This window comes from Rhizoctonia solani, chromosome 13 (genome assembly GCF_016906535.1).
Source record: "Rhizoctonia solani chromosome 13, complete sequence".
Taxonomy (NCBI): domain Eukaryota; kingdom Fungi; phylum Basidiomycota; class Agaricomycetes; order Cantharellales; family Ceratobasidiaceae; genus Rhizoctonia; species Rhizoctonia solani.
Window position 1 is genome coordinate 520,873 of NC_057382.1, and position 14,423 is coordinate 535,295.

Here is a 14,423-nt window from a genome sequence, read left to right on the forward strand (position 1 = left end):
TTGGGGCAAATATTAGGATCTGTTGTTTGTTTACTATGTACCAAAGTATTGGCTCCCTCAAGTGTTTCAGTTGCCACCTTGTCGTGCACCACTGTAAGGTGGGCACACGCTGGTGGAGGCGGGCGCTTAAGGCCGTACTACTACAAGCACACGTATGTAATCTACTAAACTAGGCTATGCTAATACCGCTTAAGGCGGCCTTCTACTTCTATACTACTGCGTGAGGGCCTTAGGCCTGGGAGGTGTGATGAGTTAGGTAAAGGGGGTAACTGCTGGTAACTAAGGGGGCCGGCTACTTAGCTGGCTGGATGTCCTCCTCAATGAGTATGAGACAAGGTAAAATCGACTTGGGGTCTCCAAGTGATTTTCCTGCTGTATATATGTCAAGGGGCACACTATCTACATGGTCTGTGCGCGTGAGAAAAGAAGTACATGTGTGAAATGAGAAGTGTGCTGCGGGCTGCGCAGAAGCGTGGATTTCTCCTAAGCGCCCTTGGCACGGCATCTCGGCGCGGCATCTCGGCATAATAAGCGCCGAGATCACGTGATCGAAAAACATGAGATATCAAGTCCGTAAAAAATACTAAAAATAATAGAAAATTCGTCCGATTCTGGTGGTATATGTAAGGAGGTTGTAACATTGCCCCCCCCTTAAAGGCTCTTGGCGGCGTCACGAGCCTTTCTGAGTCTAGCTTGGTTGAAACGCTTGATCTCTTCTTGGCTATGCTCCAGTAATTCTTCTGGTTCCCATGAGTTATCTTCCGGGCCGTACCCCTTCCATTTGATCAGGTAGAACCATTTCCCTTTCTGGCGTTTCGAGTCGATGATTTGTTCAACTTCGTACTCTTCTTCCCCTTCTATTGTTTCAGGAGGGGGTCTCTCGGGAAATGGTTGACTTGGGGATTTGTGCGCTTTGGACAGCAATCCTACATAGAACACATCGTGGATCTTCAGGGTTTCTGGAAGTTTCAGGCGGTATGCGTGACTGGAGATCTTTTCCGTGATCTCGAATGGTCCTAGTCTTTTGGGATCTAGCTTGTTGGAGTTTGTTCTCAGCTCCACGTTCTTCCCGTCCAGCCAGACCTTTTCTCCAATTGAGTATTCCGGTATTGTCCCTTTGTTTCCCGTCATCCTTTCCTTGCTCATCCTTAGGGCTGCCTCCGCTTCTTTCCATTCTTGTGCAAGGGTATCTGCTACATGGTCGGCCTCTGGGACGTTTGCTGGGACGTTTGATGGGTTCATGACAGGATTTCAACCGTATACTAACTCAAAGGGGGTTTTCCCGGTGGCGGAGTGTTTTGCATTGTTATAGGCGTACTCTGCTAATGGTAGCCAGGAGGCCCAGTCCGAGTGGTCTGCTGCAACATACGACCTTAGGTAGAACTCAATGAACTGGTTTACCCTTTCTGTCTGGCCGTCTGACTCTGGGTGGTAGGCTGATGAGAAGGACGGTTTTACCCCAAGGCGTTGGTAAAGTGCCCTTAGGAATTTTCCCGTGAACGTAGTTCCCCTATCTGATATTGTTCAAACCGGCAATCCGTGGAGTTTCCACACCTGTGAGATGAATAAATCCGCTAGGCCTTTGGATGTGACTTTCTTGGTAGTTGGGATAAAATGCCCAAACTTTGAGAAGGAGTCAATGACTACCAGGATTGCGTCGTGGCCGTTTGACTTGGGAAACCCTGTGATGAAATCATAGGAGATGGTGTGAAACGGGTAAGGGGGAACGTCCAAGGGTTTAAGGGCAATGACCGGGGCGTGGGCTCGACGATTAGCCTGACATGTTGGACAGCATTCTACCCATTCTTTGGCAGAGGACTTCATACCTGGCCACCAGTAGTTACGACTTAGTAGTTCCAGGGTACGTTGTTGTCCAGGGTGCCCAGCCAGGGGTGAGTCATGGAATTCTCTAAGCAAGCGTTCCTTCAAGATTTCCAAATCTGGGACCACTAATTTTCCACGGTACCACAGTAGGTCCTCTTCCCAATCATAATCCCTATATGCTTTCCTGATTGACGGGGGTGCGTTGTCTGCGTCTTCTGTCAGGAACTGGATGATGGGTTCCAGGGATGGGTCGTCCTTCAGCTTCTCTCAGATTTCTGTGACAATCTTGAGTTCCGCTTCTGATGTGTTGGCAAAGACCTCTGATGGCAGCATGACTTCTGGGTCTGGGGGAGCGTCTACGTAATCTGATCTCCTGGATAACGCGTCTGGCTTTCCTGATTGTTTCCCGGGGCGATAGTGGATTTCAAAGTTGAAGTTGCTCAGGAAAATACGCCATCGCGCATGCCTTCTGTTGAATGTTCGTGCCTGCATCCAGTATTCTAGATTCCGATGGTCCGTGAACACTTGTACCGGTTTGTCCGTTGCCTCCAAGAATATCCTCCATTCCTCCAATGCCTTAATGATAGCCAGGAGCTCTTTATCGTGGGTGTCGTAATTAGCTTCCGCTCCCAAAAATGACTTGGACATATAGGCAATGGGATGTAACCAATTATCTGGGCCTCTTTGGCTTAAGATGGCACCCATAGCTACTCCCAACGCGTCCGTTTCCAGGTAATAGGGAAGCTTGGGGTTGGAGTGGATCAGAACCGGGGACTGGGTAACTAGGGTTTTTAACTCTTGGAAGGCTGCTTCCTCTAGGTCTCCCCATGACCAAGGGGTTTCCTTTTTGGTGAGGTTGTGCAAGGGTCGTGCGACAGAGCTGAAGTTGGGAATAAACCGTTGGAGATAATTGACAAAGCCTAAGAATGCCTGGACTTGTTTGACCGTTCTGGGCTGAGGCCATGACGTGACTGCCTCTACCTTCCTCTGGTCCATGGAAAAGCCTGATGGGGATATAACAATCCCAAGGTAATCGACCGTCGTGACGTGGAAGTGACACTTTGATAGCTTGCAGAAAAGCTGGTTCTTCATAAGTCGTGACAACACTTCTCTGACATGAGCCGGGTGGTCCTCTGGATCTTCTGAGAAAATGAGGATATCATCTAGGTATATTACCACGGTAACGTCAATCAAATCCCGGAATAGGTCGTTCATGAAGTGTTGGAACGCTGCAGGGGCGTTGGTGAGGCCGAAGGGCATGACTAGGTATTCAAAGAGGCCGTATTTGGTTCTAAAGGCCGTTTTCCATTCGTCTCCTTCCTTGATGCGTACGTTGTTGTAGCCCCAGCGTAAGTCCAACTTGGTGAATATCTTGGCATGCCTTAACTTGGCCATGAGGTCGTCCTGTCTGGGGAGTGGGTAGACGTTTTTATGGGTGACATCATTCAGCTTCCTGTAATCAACCACCAATCTAAGGGATCCATCTGCCTTTTTGACAAACATAACCGGGGCGCCTGCGGAGGAAGTGCTAGGGCGGATCTTGCCCGTTGCCAATTCCTCATCAATGTGTTGTTTCAGCGCTTTTGATTCTGCGTCAGTCATGCCATATATAGGACCAGGGGACAGTTTGGCATCTGGGATAAGGTCTATGGAGATGTCATACTCCCTATGTGGAGGGAGGGCCTTAAACTCTTCTTCGCCAAAGACCTTAGCAAACTCATGGTATTGAGGAGGGAGGTCTGCTAAGGGGTTTGGGTCTGCTTCTTCCTCGGAGGCAATTTGAACTTGTTCAGGGAATGTGATTAGCCCCTGTTGCCAGTCGATGAGAGGAGCTTCTGCCGTTAACCATGTCATGCCAAGTATTGCCGGTGTGTTGCCTATTGGGCAAACAAGAAAAGGAATGTGGTGGAAATGGCCATTGGCCGAGACCGCGAGTTGAACCTGGTGCCATATGCGACCAGTCTGGGAAATGGTACCATCTAACATTCTCACAACTCGTGGATTTTCGAGTTGGGTTTTTGGGATTTTGTATTTTTCAACTATGGCGGGTGATATGAAGTTGGATGTTGCGCCAGAGTCTATCAGGGTTTTGAGAGGTTCCGTCGGGTGGTTATGCAAGACCAGATCAAGATATAATAAAGGTTTTTTATTTGAGTCCAGAGCTAGAGAAACAAATTCAAAATCCAAATCTGATACATGTACATCTAATTTCGAGGCCAGGGGCTTGACGGTAGTCCTTGGCCTTAGTCTTTTCCCGACCCTTCCTCTTCTGCCACCTTAGCTACTTCCTTGACGGTAGCCTTCCAGCCGTTGGGACACTGTTTGATACCATGCCCCTTTTGGCCGCACTTGACACAGAGGCCAGATGCGCGGCGACGGTCCCTTTCTTCCGGTGTGACGTAATTAGGGTCCTCTGAGAGGCGGACCCGTTGAGTGGTTGTAGTGGAAGTAGTAGCCGCAGTGGCCGGGGACTTGGCGGGAGCCTTCTTTGGCCGATTCTCCTCATTTTCGCAGCGGATGTTGTCAATCTTTATTGAGGCCGCGAAAATTGCCTCGAGTTCGTCAGGGACGCTGTCCTTGGTTGACAGCAATTCCTTAACCTTCCAGTGGAGGCCCCGCGTGAATTGCGCGATGTAGGCCTCCTTGTTCCAGTCGAGTTCCGCCATAAGATTACGGAACTCCGTGACGTATTTGGAGGTGGTGGTAGTTTGGGAGAGCGCCGCAATCTTCCTGGCGGCAGCCCGCTTGGCGTTGGGGTCGGCAAAGGCCTCCTTGAATTTGCCTGTCAAGGCCTGGATGGTGGTGGGGGATTCCCCTCACCCTTAATGATAGCTCCAATGATGGGGAGCGCCCAGTCTGCTGCTTTGTCCTCCATGTGGTAGAGGATCCAGACGACCATCTGTTCTTCTTCGTCGAATTGGTCGCGGTGGAGGGCAACCCAGAGCATCATTCTGTCAAGCCATTGGGTGGCCTTTTGTCCCCTGGTATCTCCCTTGTATGGGTCTGGTAGGTCCATCTTGGGCCGCTTTACACTAGACCCCGCATCAAAGGGGGTGAGGGACCCTAAATGCCTTGCAGGCGTTCCTTGAGGCTCCTTTTTAGGTCGCCTTGGTTCTTCCTCGTCTTCCGAATCGAAACCTGTTCCCCTTGAAGGCCGGAAAGGGGCCTTGAGTCCAGGCCTAACCGTGCCTGGAGTGTGGGCTTCTCCTCCCAAGTGGGTGGGAGGAGTGACAGGCCCAGTCGATGGGCCAGGCTGGGCTTGGGGGGCTCCCTGATCTTTGTCCCCGAGGAGGTCCGCGGTTTCCTTGCATATGGCTTTGAGCTCGATGAGCTGTTGGCCTTGAGAAGTGATTTGGGCCTGCAAGGACCCAACTGTGGCGGTGAGGGCTGTGATAGCCTCAAGGAGAGCGGAAGTGGACGGCTCTGGTTCCATCCTTGGCAAGTCTCGCGGAGCGGGAGATGTGCTGCGAGAGGGCGGTTGGGAGTGGGTTGGAATGGAACGTCTAGAGGAGCGGCTGGAGGGACGGGAGTAAGGGTGTGGGACGCCAGAGCGTGTGGAGGGAATGTCTGAGACGGCGTGGGGGGATAGGGTGCCTGGTACAGGACTTATGAGCGGTTTTTGCGCAGTGTGTGAACGCTAAACCCTTGCGTCAAACACCTAGCGTTGGACAATCCCTACAACGAATCAACAGATCTGGCGATCGTGATACAAGCGGGTTTTTTGCAAGCGGGTGATTCGGCTGTCTAGGGTCGCTAACTGCTGTGTTCCGGCGAAACACGTGGTATGCGGACAATTAGAGACTGTCCGCCTTATAGCAATTTGGTACTGGGTGGGACCGACAGCTGTTTGATTATTGAAGCTGAAAGGCGAGTCCGATCACCCGTTTTCCCTTGTGCTAGTACGGGAGTTCCTCTCGTTTGTCGATCAAGCCTACAAGAAGTCGATTTTACAATGTCGTGCACCACTGTAAGGTGGGCACACGCTGGTGGAGGCGGGCGCTTAAGGCCGTACTACTACAAGCACACGTATGTAATCTACTAAACTAGGCTATGCTAATACCGCTTAAGGCGGCCTTCTACTTCTATACTACTGCGTGAGGGCCTTAGGCCTGGGAGGTGTGATGAGTTAGGTAAAGGGGGTAACTGCTGGTAACTAAGGGGGCCGGCTACTTAGCTGGCTGGATGTCCTCCTCAATGAGTATGAGACAAGGTAAAATCGACTTGGGGTCTCCAAGTGATTTTCCTGCTGTATATATGTCAAGGGGCACACTATCTACATGGTCTGTGCGCGTGAGAAAAGAAGTACATGTGTGAAATGAGAAGTGTGCTGCGGGCTGCGCAGAAGCGTGGATTTCTCCTAAGCGCCCTTGGCACGGCATCTCGGCGCGGCATCTTGGCATAATAAGCGCCGAGATCACGTGATCGAAAAACATGAGATATCAAGTCCGTAAAAATACTAAAAATAATAGAAAATTCGTCCAATTCTGGTGGTATATGTAAGGAGGTTGTAACACACCTGTACCTCCTGTACCCCCTCTTGGTATCAATCATGTATATACTTGTTTGTGCGCCTTCTCAGGGTATAAAAGGACCCTGTGAAGACGCTTCTAATGCATCCATTTATCCACTCTTATATATTGACATATACACACAAGCCTTTAACAGCTTATCTGCGCATTTACTTTAGTGATTGACTCACTGTAAATAGCATAGGAGGTTATTCGGCGCACTAAGACCATAGGCCAGTCCCAACAGACACAGGGTAACCTATTAGTGTACTTACTGCGACCCTGTGCCCCTTGACTGTCACAGTTGTTGAGTTCAACATTGAGTATAGTGCGACAATACTGTAAGGATTGTTGTGATTGAGTGATAGTGTTTCAATCCACCATACCCCCTATATTGTAGATATCTTTACCTACAATATCTCATAAATCCTAGATATATTTTAGGTAAACCCCATAAGTCTTAAGTCTTACTTAAGCATATATAAGTCCTATACTTATTAGGCAAATCCTATAAATCCTGTACATTAGTCAGGTAACCCTCTTACTTAAGGTACTATCCTAGAGACCTTAAGTATACATACCCTTAGTCACTTAGGCTTAAGTAACATTAGTCTAAGGTACTATACATAACCAACCACCTGCACTTCATAGTTGCTAGACTATTTGTTAGGAGTTGTTATTCCTGATAACCTAGCCTATATTGTGCATATATTCTGTGCATATATTCTGATTCTTAATACTAGTTCTTAGTTATTCCCATATACATTTTGTATATAGTAATTCTTTCTTACTCCTGTACTTACACAACTCTTAACATCTCCAAGCAATTTTTCCTGCTGTATATATATGCAAAGGGGTGCTATCTACATGGTCTGTGCGTGTGAGAAAAGAAGTACATAATGGAAGTAAGAAGAGTGCCGCAGCTGCGCAGAAGCGTGGATTCCTCCTAAGCACCCTTGGCACAGCATCTTGGCACAGCATCTTGGCATAATAAGCGCCAAGATCACGTGATTAGAAAACAATAGATATTGAGTCCGGAAAAAATACTAAAAATATCAGAAAAATCAGGCAAATCCAGTGGTATTGGTTATGAGGTTGTAACATGAGTTCTGCAACTGAGTTGCTGTGCAATTAGCATCCAGATAGAATCTGGTATTCTTGGGCTTGAGGAGAGCAAGCTGAGATACAAATTGGTTGTCTGAAACAAAAGTTAGTTGCTTTGGTCAGACCAGGAGACTAAATTCATATGTTGGATAACTATGAATTGGACTGCTTTGCCTAGTTCATCCATAGGTGGAATAAGTGTTGGTATTTGAGTATGCTGAAACTTGCCAAGTGATGCAAAGCTATTATTGTTGAAACCTATCAAAGCAATATCAACGTGAGTAGCCCATCAATAGCAAAAAGAGGGTGCAGAACATGGACCTTCATATGCAGAAAAGGGCTGAATAGAGGCCGTATATTTTCCTTGGATATCCTCTTTCTGAACAGAGCTCAAATTTTGAGCCAGCCAATCCTCTTTGAGTGGTGGTCCCAATTGGCTTGATGAGTTGCAAGTGCCCTACCAGTAGCCAGTCTACTACACCGCATTTCATAATTGCAAATAGCTTACACCAGGTGCGCTTGTAACCAATCCTTTCAGTAGAATCCTCCAGTAAGAACCTGCTTCCCATTTGACCAAGCCAGGACTGGGCAATGTGCTTCCAAATTGGTCCTCAAGGTTTGTAGATATGGAAGTAGATGGCCTGCCTATAGAAAAACTCCAGCACTTGTTACATATTTGCCCCCTGAAAAAAGGTGAGGGCGTGTCATCAGAATTGTCATTGGGTTCAACCAAGTAAATCCTGACTTGTTCTTGCAGGTTTTGCAAAACAGAACAGTGTGGTGGCTGAATTGGTAACTTGGGGAGTTCATACTATAGTGGTTGTACAAATTACAAGGGAGAGGTGCCATGTAGTTGGCGCCTTGGGGTGTGTAATCATTTGAGGATGTCTTGTTAGCCAATCCTGTGGCAGTACCAGAGAACCTAGAGCCAATTCCATGTAGCACACAGCTTTCCAGGCCCAACACAACTCTGTTGGGCAGTGCATTCATTCAGCAATCAGTAAACAAGAAAAGTTCAACTTGGATCAATCTTTGGTTCATTACAAAATACTCAAGCCAAGTTTGTATTACAGGAGTACTTGGGGCGTCCAATTTCTTGGGTTACAACTATCAGAGATACAAAGTATAGCTTTTGCCATCACCAGAGTCTTGCACAGTGTTTCTCTTGTGTCTCTACAGGGCCCCCAAAAACCCAGGAGCACTCTGGACTGCTCCGGTTCTGGGAACCTCCTTGTTAGGATCTGGTGAATCTGGACTGCTTGGCAAGCACTTGGGAGCACCCCACAAGCCCTTCTGAGCGCCATACCAAAGGCTCCAGAATGCTTGCCAACAATAGCAAGTCCTGGAGCGCTCCCAAGATTTTTGGGGCCCCGTAGAGGTCTCACTTGCCACTCCTCTATAGTTAGACAGGGTTGGCTACCTGGCCTGCAAGCCTCCCTTGTGTCTTGGTGCCCAGTCTCCCGGGGCCCTTGTTGGTGTTGCTAAATACAACCCCGGTGACACCCATTCCCATACCACTCCCTTCCTAATCTGCCATATATTTGTACACACCACGCACGGAGATATCAATCTTCCTTTATTATCACTCACCACCATTACGCGCACTATACGCAGGCGGACAACTTGCACTAGAATAAGCCATTATAATCAACTTTTTGTGCTCTTTGTCAACCATTCTTGGGAATTATTTTGAATATGCTTTCATTCTTTGGCTTCTCATGGGGCCATAGCTGCTGGTGAATGTGATCAAGGATTCATCCCAAGTTCAACTGCTTTCTGTTTCCAAGCAAGTAAAGAGACGCATGTTTCTGCCCGATGTAGAAGTACGAGCGTAATGTTGCTCAAATATCGATTAAGTCATTGAGAAATAGTCCCTGAACTGTTCAACTTGACAATGCTGTAGCAGTAGCAGATTCCGCAGTCGTATAGAACGAAAGCCAGGGGTCACAAGGTTTGTTTTGATACTATTTGTGGAAAAATAAAACTAATAGGAAGTCACGAGACTCCTGGGTCGGGTAAATTCATTTGATTGGCCCTAACTGTGCTTCACGCGCTGGGCTTCTTTTGGCAAACTCGATTTGATGTGTTGTTCTCTAACCGCTGGATCTTGCGCGGGTATAATTCACAACCTTCCATATTTATTCATTTGGTGTCGCTACACGGGTGTCATAGTATTCTCGACAATTCTCACGCGGGTTCGGGAGACAATGGGTGCATGGGTCTTCTCGTACAACCTATAATCATGGGTTGTAGCCAGCGTCGCCGCCCCGAATTTGTTGCGGCTCGCCCAATCACTCGCTGGTGTATAAAAGGCCTTGTCGAATTGGTTTCGCAGCTCACGAATAATCATGTTTATCGAGACCACCCAAATCTCAGGTGCTCACTGCTGCGCTGCTGCGGGAGTCCTGCTGGTATGTATTCAAAGTGCATTCAGCAAATCGATTGAGTTAACCTAAAGAACCATGGCAGATCACATACTATGTTGTTCCCTACTTGCTCGATCCCCACAACTACCGACGCAGATTTTCTGGTCCATGGCTCGCATCCTTCACTGGCTCGTGGTTAGCGAATAGTGCTACTTCCGGCAGACACTACCAGAATCTTCTCGAGCTCCATAACAAGTATGGTGAGGAACCCTTGCTAGCAGGAGAAATACGCGGAAGATAATGCCTCATAACAACAGGAAAATTCGTGAGAGTTGGTCCCAACCATATCAGCATCGCCGATGCCGATGCCCTAGAGGTAGTAACAAATCCATTATTTTAACATATCCATTAGGACCCTGACTTCTAAGTCAACAGGTTGTGTATGGACATTCGAGTGGTACACTCAAGTCCGAGTTTTATGACGCTTTTCACAATGGCAAAGAGGATATTTTCAATTCGCGAGAGAAGGCCATCCATACCAGTATGTCACATTCAATCTAGTATGCTAGTTGGCTACCTAACGGACTCGCATCGCCATCAGTGAAGCGCAAGCGTATTGCAAATATATTCAGTCCCCAGAATATCGTGGCCTTTGAGCCTCGCGTACGGGTACACATTCGAAGGCTCTGTGCTCAATTAGACATGCGATGCAAGCAGGCCTTTATGGGCAATTCAGGATTCAACTGGGTTGCCAAAGATGGCCGAGCAGTCATCAATAGCTCCCTACGTATGCTACTCTTAACCACCGACTGACACGCGATTAAACCATCCGCTTGACAGAGTTCGCCTATCTAACGTTCGATATAATTAGCGACTTGGCTCTGGGATTGCCTTTTGGGATGGTAGAAGGACAGAAAGATTCGACCCCCGCCTTTTTATCGCTCACCTCAAAGAAGAACGTTGAAGGGATGTCCCCAATTCATTTTATAGCAGCCGGCGGGAAGGGTGCAATGGCTCTGGGCTCATATCCCCCATGGGTTCAGAAAATGCTTCTCTACGGTACTCCTTGGCATATTCCTGACCTAATCGTTCGCCGTAACTTTCTCAAGACGGTCAAGGCCGCGGTCAACGCGCGAGTTTCCAGGATCGAGAGAGAAGGACAATCAGATAAAGAGCGTGGCGTGGACTTGCTAGATAAATTGTTCGAGGTAAAAAATGTCGATGGGTCCCCATTGACGAGAGAGGAAATCGACTCCGAGGCCCTCGTGACTCTTGGCGCCGGGAGCGATACGACGGCCAAGTGAGCATCTCTAACACCTATTTTCCGAGCTTAACCCGATCTAACCCAATTCACTTTTAGCTCCCTAGCTGCTATGTCTTACTATATTGCCTCGAACTCTGAGATCAAGAGGAAGCTTCAACAGGAGCTCGACTTGATTGATATGGACTCGGTTGTAGATCAGGATGATCTCGATGAAGATCAATCAGGCCACGCCATCCCTAGATTTGAACAGGTCAAGAATTTGCCTTACCTTAATGCGTGTGTAAAGGAGACTCTGCGTCTCTACTCAACAGTGGGCGCTGGACTTCCGCGGGTTGTGCCGGAAGGGAAGAATCTGACGATTGCTGGCCAGACGTTCAACGCGGGAAGTGTCATTAGTATATCCTCCTACTGCACCAACAGATCCAGTGTGTGGGGATCTGATGCCGAGGCATACAGGCCGGAACGCTGGCTAGAAGATGAATCTGCATCGTTGAACAAGTATTTTGTGGCATTTTCGACTGGTCCTCGGTGAGCAAGCTAGCTTGACGCATATACTTAGCGTTTTACTGACTCATGTTATTCTGGGCTTGCACGTAAAGTGGCTGCGTTGGCCGTAACCTAGCAAACATGAATCTCCTGCTAATCGCTTCAGCATTTTTCCGTCGATACGATATTGACTTGGCCACTCCTGCCACCAAGGTACTTATGTTAGCTTTCCGGAGATTATGAACGCCATTGAAGTGATATCTTTCAGCTCGTGGTAGATGAAGGGTTCGTAAGGAACGTAACGGATTGTGAGGTTTCGATCAAGCCAAGGGTTTGATTCAGTCACTATCAAGAGGTCCAAAGCCTGTACCCTGTAATAGATATACCTAGGGTAGATTAATTTACTGCAAGCCAAATTCTAGTCTTTCTGCGGTATTTACGGAGGTTGTCGGCGAGCTTCCGGATCCCGTCCTGAACCGTACAGTTGTGAATAAGGCCAAGTAAACACAAGATCGATTTCAGGTGAAACTCATAACGTCTCATTTATTTTTCCACTTTTCGTAACACCAGAAACAATTTGAAGTATGCTAGAGAGTGGGCCAAGCGGCATCTCTATATCTTAATAAATCGATTGATAGACCGAACATAAATTAACAATCGAAATTTGCTTTGAACATGCAAATGTGGTACTGAGCACAGGTCAGACGCTTATTGTGACGCAGGTTTCTTGCAATAACCCATTATTTTATTAAATTCTGGATGAGGGTGATTTTGTTGTAACCATCATCGTTTCTGCTGAGCATCATACTAGTACGTGTGTGATTGATGAGGGCGTTGTATCTCACTTGAGCCTCCAAACCATTAGTGATCGCTTCTTGCCTCCCGCCCGAACAACCCCATATAATTCTTCGAGTCCGGAAGCGCTCCAGGGTAATCCTCGAATTTTGTTGAGTACACGGTTCTTATCTATATCCAGGCAAGCAGGACTTTGTCGTTCATAGGTTGATTTCCTGTTCCGTATGTTAATTCGTGGTTTGTTTCGGGTCCAAGATTATAGATGTTGGTGATACGAAAATGCGCATTGAATCCAGACTTTGCGCATACAAGCATAATCAGATGAGCGCTCTTCCTTATTATAAGGCTATACCAGGGTATCAAACAGGCAAATACCTGCTGTAGTTGCAGTCAGGTAAACCGGACTCAATGACAGCTGAGAGAGGAAGTTTAAAAGTGACCAAACGCGGACACGTGACCATCCAATGGCAGTCACGGGCAAAGATGAATCATCCATCATGCGACCATTAGTTTGCGTGTATAGTCCACTTGAATCGTTCGGTCTTGGCCTGACTCGCCTCGATTTTGGCCATAATACATAAACTCTAGTTAGACTACACGTACAAACTACTATACCTTTTTGCAATGTCCGCACCTCTCCCACCATCAGGATCGTACATCTCTTCGGTCCGCGAATCATGTCGCGCTCTCCGCACCGCATCAGGCATATCGATACCCCCCAACCAAATCGAAGCACTGTTGCGTGCCCCAGCTCTAGTCGATACGTTTTCCCGACTCGCATCCATCCATGGAATCTCCTTCCCACTCTCCTTCCCATCTCTCAAATCCGAGCTCAACTTTCTTGCCACTCTTGCCTTGTTGAATTTTGCGTCTGGGTACCGAGAAGCCTTGCACAAAGCCACTGGTCGAGGGGCGTATGATAATATTCGACTGCTCGTTATGGGGATGTACATTGACTCTTCGGATTCGCTCATGTCCGCCCGAGGATGGACCGAATTGTCAGACGGGCAGATTGCGCAGCTGTTGAATGTGTCGATTCATGAAGAACGGGCGCACGAGACGATACCTGGTCTAGTCGTTGCGGAGCGAGGAGGACAACTGAGTGAGCTCGTAGGGTTGATCACGAGGACGTTGAAAGAGGCTGGAGAGGTGCTCGTCAAGGGTGGATATAGCGATTTGGGCGCGTTTGTGGTTGAGGGACTGGAAGTTGCCAAGGGAAGCGCGGAGGTGCTTGTTGAGAGGCTGGTCAAGGCGATTCCGGGGTTTAGGGATATGGGTGTTGTGGATGGACAGCGTGAGTGTTTGTTTTTTATTTGGTTGGTTGGTATTTATGGGGTTGGGATTTTTGTTGCAGCGGTGTATTTGTTCAAAAAGGCTTTATTCCTTGTGCATGCTATTACCCTTCGGTTCCAAGGAACGAGTGGGATAGTTGTCCCGGATACAAGTAATTTGCCCGTCTTTTCGGATAACGTCTTGCCCTCTATGCTTGTCCATCTCGGAATCCTAGATCTTTCTAGCGGACCTGCCCCCTTGAAAGAAGCATTCCCGGACGCAAACAATCCAGACAAAATTACTAAACTCTACGAGGCTGCCATACCAAGCGAAGCCAAACGAGGTTCTCCAACTCGTAAAAGCCCACTGCTCGACGCACGAAACGCATACATCCTTCGTGCGGCCGCTGTAGATGCATGCGAAGAGATAGTGAGGGTCGCGAGACAAGGCGAGGAAGAATGGGGGAAGAACATGACGCTGCCTGAATTGGATGGGTGGTTGTGGAGTGTTGCAAAGGACCGAACGGATTATAGGGATTTGCCGAGGTTTGCAGAAAGGGGAACTGTGTGGTATTAGGGGAGCAGCGGTTTTTGTGAAAGGGGAGATGTATGATAGGCTGTTGAACCCAGGTTGACTTTTATAGACATGGCCTTGCGGATGTTCCCTGGCTGAATGGTCTGGATGTGTACTATTATTTAAGTATCGATGGTGTTGGTGCCGTCATTTTACGCCCGAGTAGGGCCCTGGTTTGGCACACGCTCGGGAGATCTGTGCCTATGTGCGAAATTGCGCCGAAGCGACAAA

General features: G+C 48.0%; 3 protein-coding genes across 3 annotated transcripts; 2 read left to right on the forward strand and 1 right to left on the reverse strand.

Annotated features, from left to right (window-relative positions):
• Window positions 1-651: 651 nt before the first annotated feature.
• Window positions 652-5,257, reverse strand: RhiXN_07021 (Retrotransposable element Tf2 protein; the record flags this gene model as incomplete). The annotated part of the gene is made up of 6 exons (XM_043326837.1): window positions 652-1,220; window positions 1,257-1,510; window positions 1,553-2,049; window positions 2,107-4,047; window positions 4,101-4,606; window positions 4,645-5,257. 6 exons carry the CDS (start codon window positions 5,255-5,257, stop codon window positions 652-654), a joined length of 4,380 nt encoding a protein of 1,459 aa, XP_043185309.1.
• A 4,527-nt stretch (window positions 5,258-9,784) lies between these two features.
• Window positions 9,785-11,889, forward strand: RhiXN_07022 (cytochrome P450 family protein; the record flags this gene model as incomplete). The annotated part of the gene is made up of 9 exons (XM_043326838.1): window positions 9,785-9,847; window positions 9,906-10,062; window positions 10,120-10,178; window positions 10,238-10,343; window positions 10,404-10,589; window positions 10,643-11,102; window positions 11,163-11,594; window positions 11,666-11,765; window positions 11,821-11,889. The coding sequence occupies 9 exons, from the start codon at window positions 9,785-9,787 to the stop codon at window positions 11,887-11,889; spliced, it is 1,632 nt and encodes a 543-aa protein (XP_043185310.1).
• A 1,082-nt stretch (window positions 11,890-12,971) lies between these two features.
• Window positions 12,972-14,195, forward strand: RhiXN_07023 (uncharacterized protein; the record flags this gene model as incomplete). The annotated part of the gene is made up of 2 exons (XM_043326839.1): window positions 12,972-13,641; window positions 13,702-14,195. The coding sequence occupies 2 exons, from the start codon at window positions 12,972-12,974 to the stop codon at window positions 14,193-14,195; spliced, it is 1,164 nt and encodes a 387-aa protein (XP_043185311.1).
• Window positions 14,196-14,423: the final 228 nt, after the last annotated feature.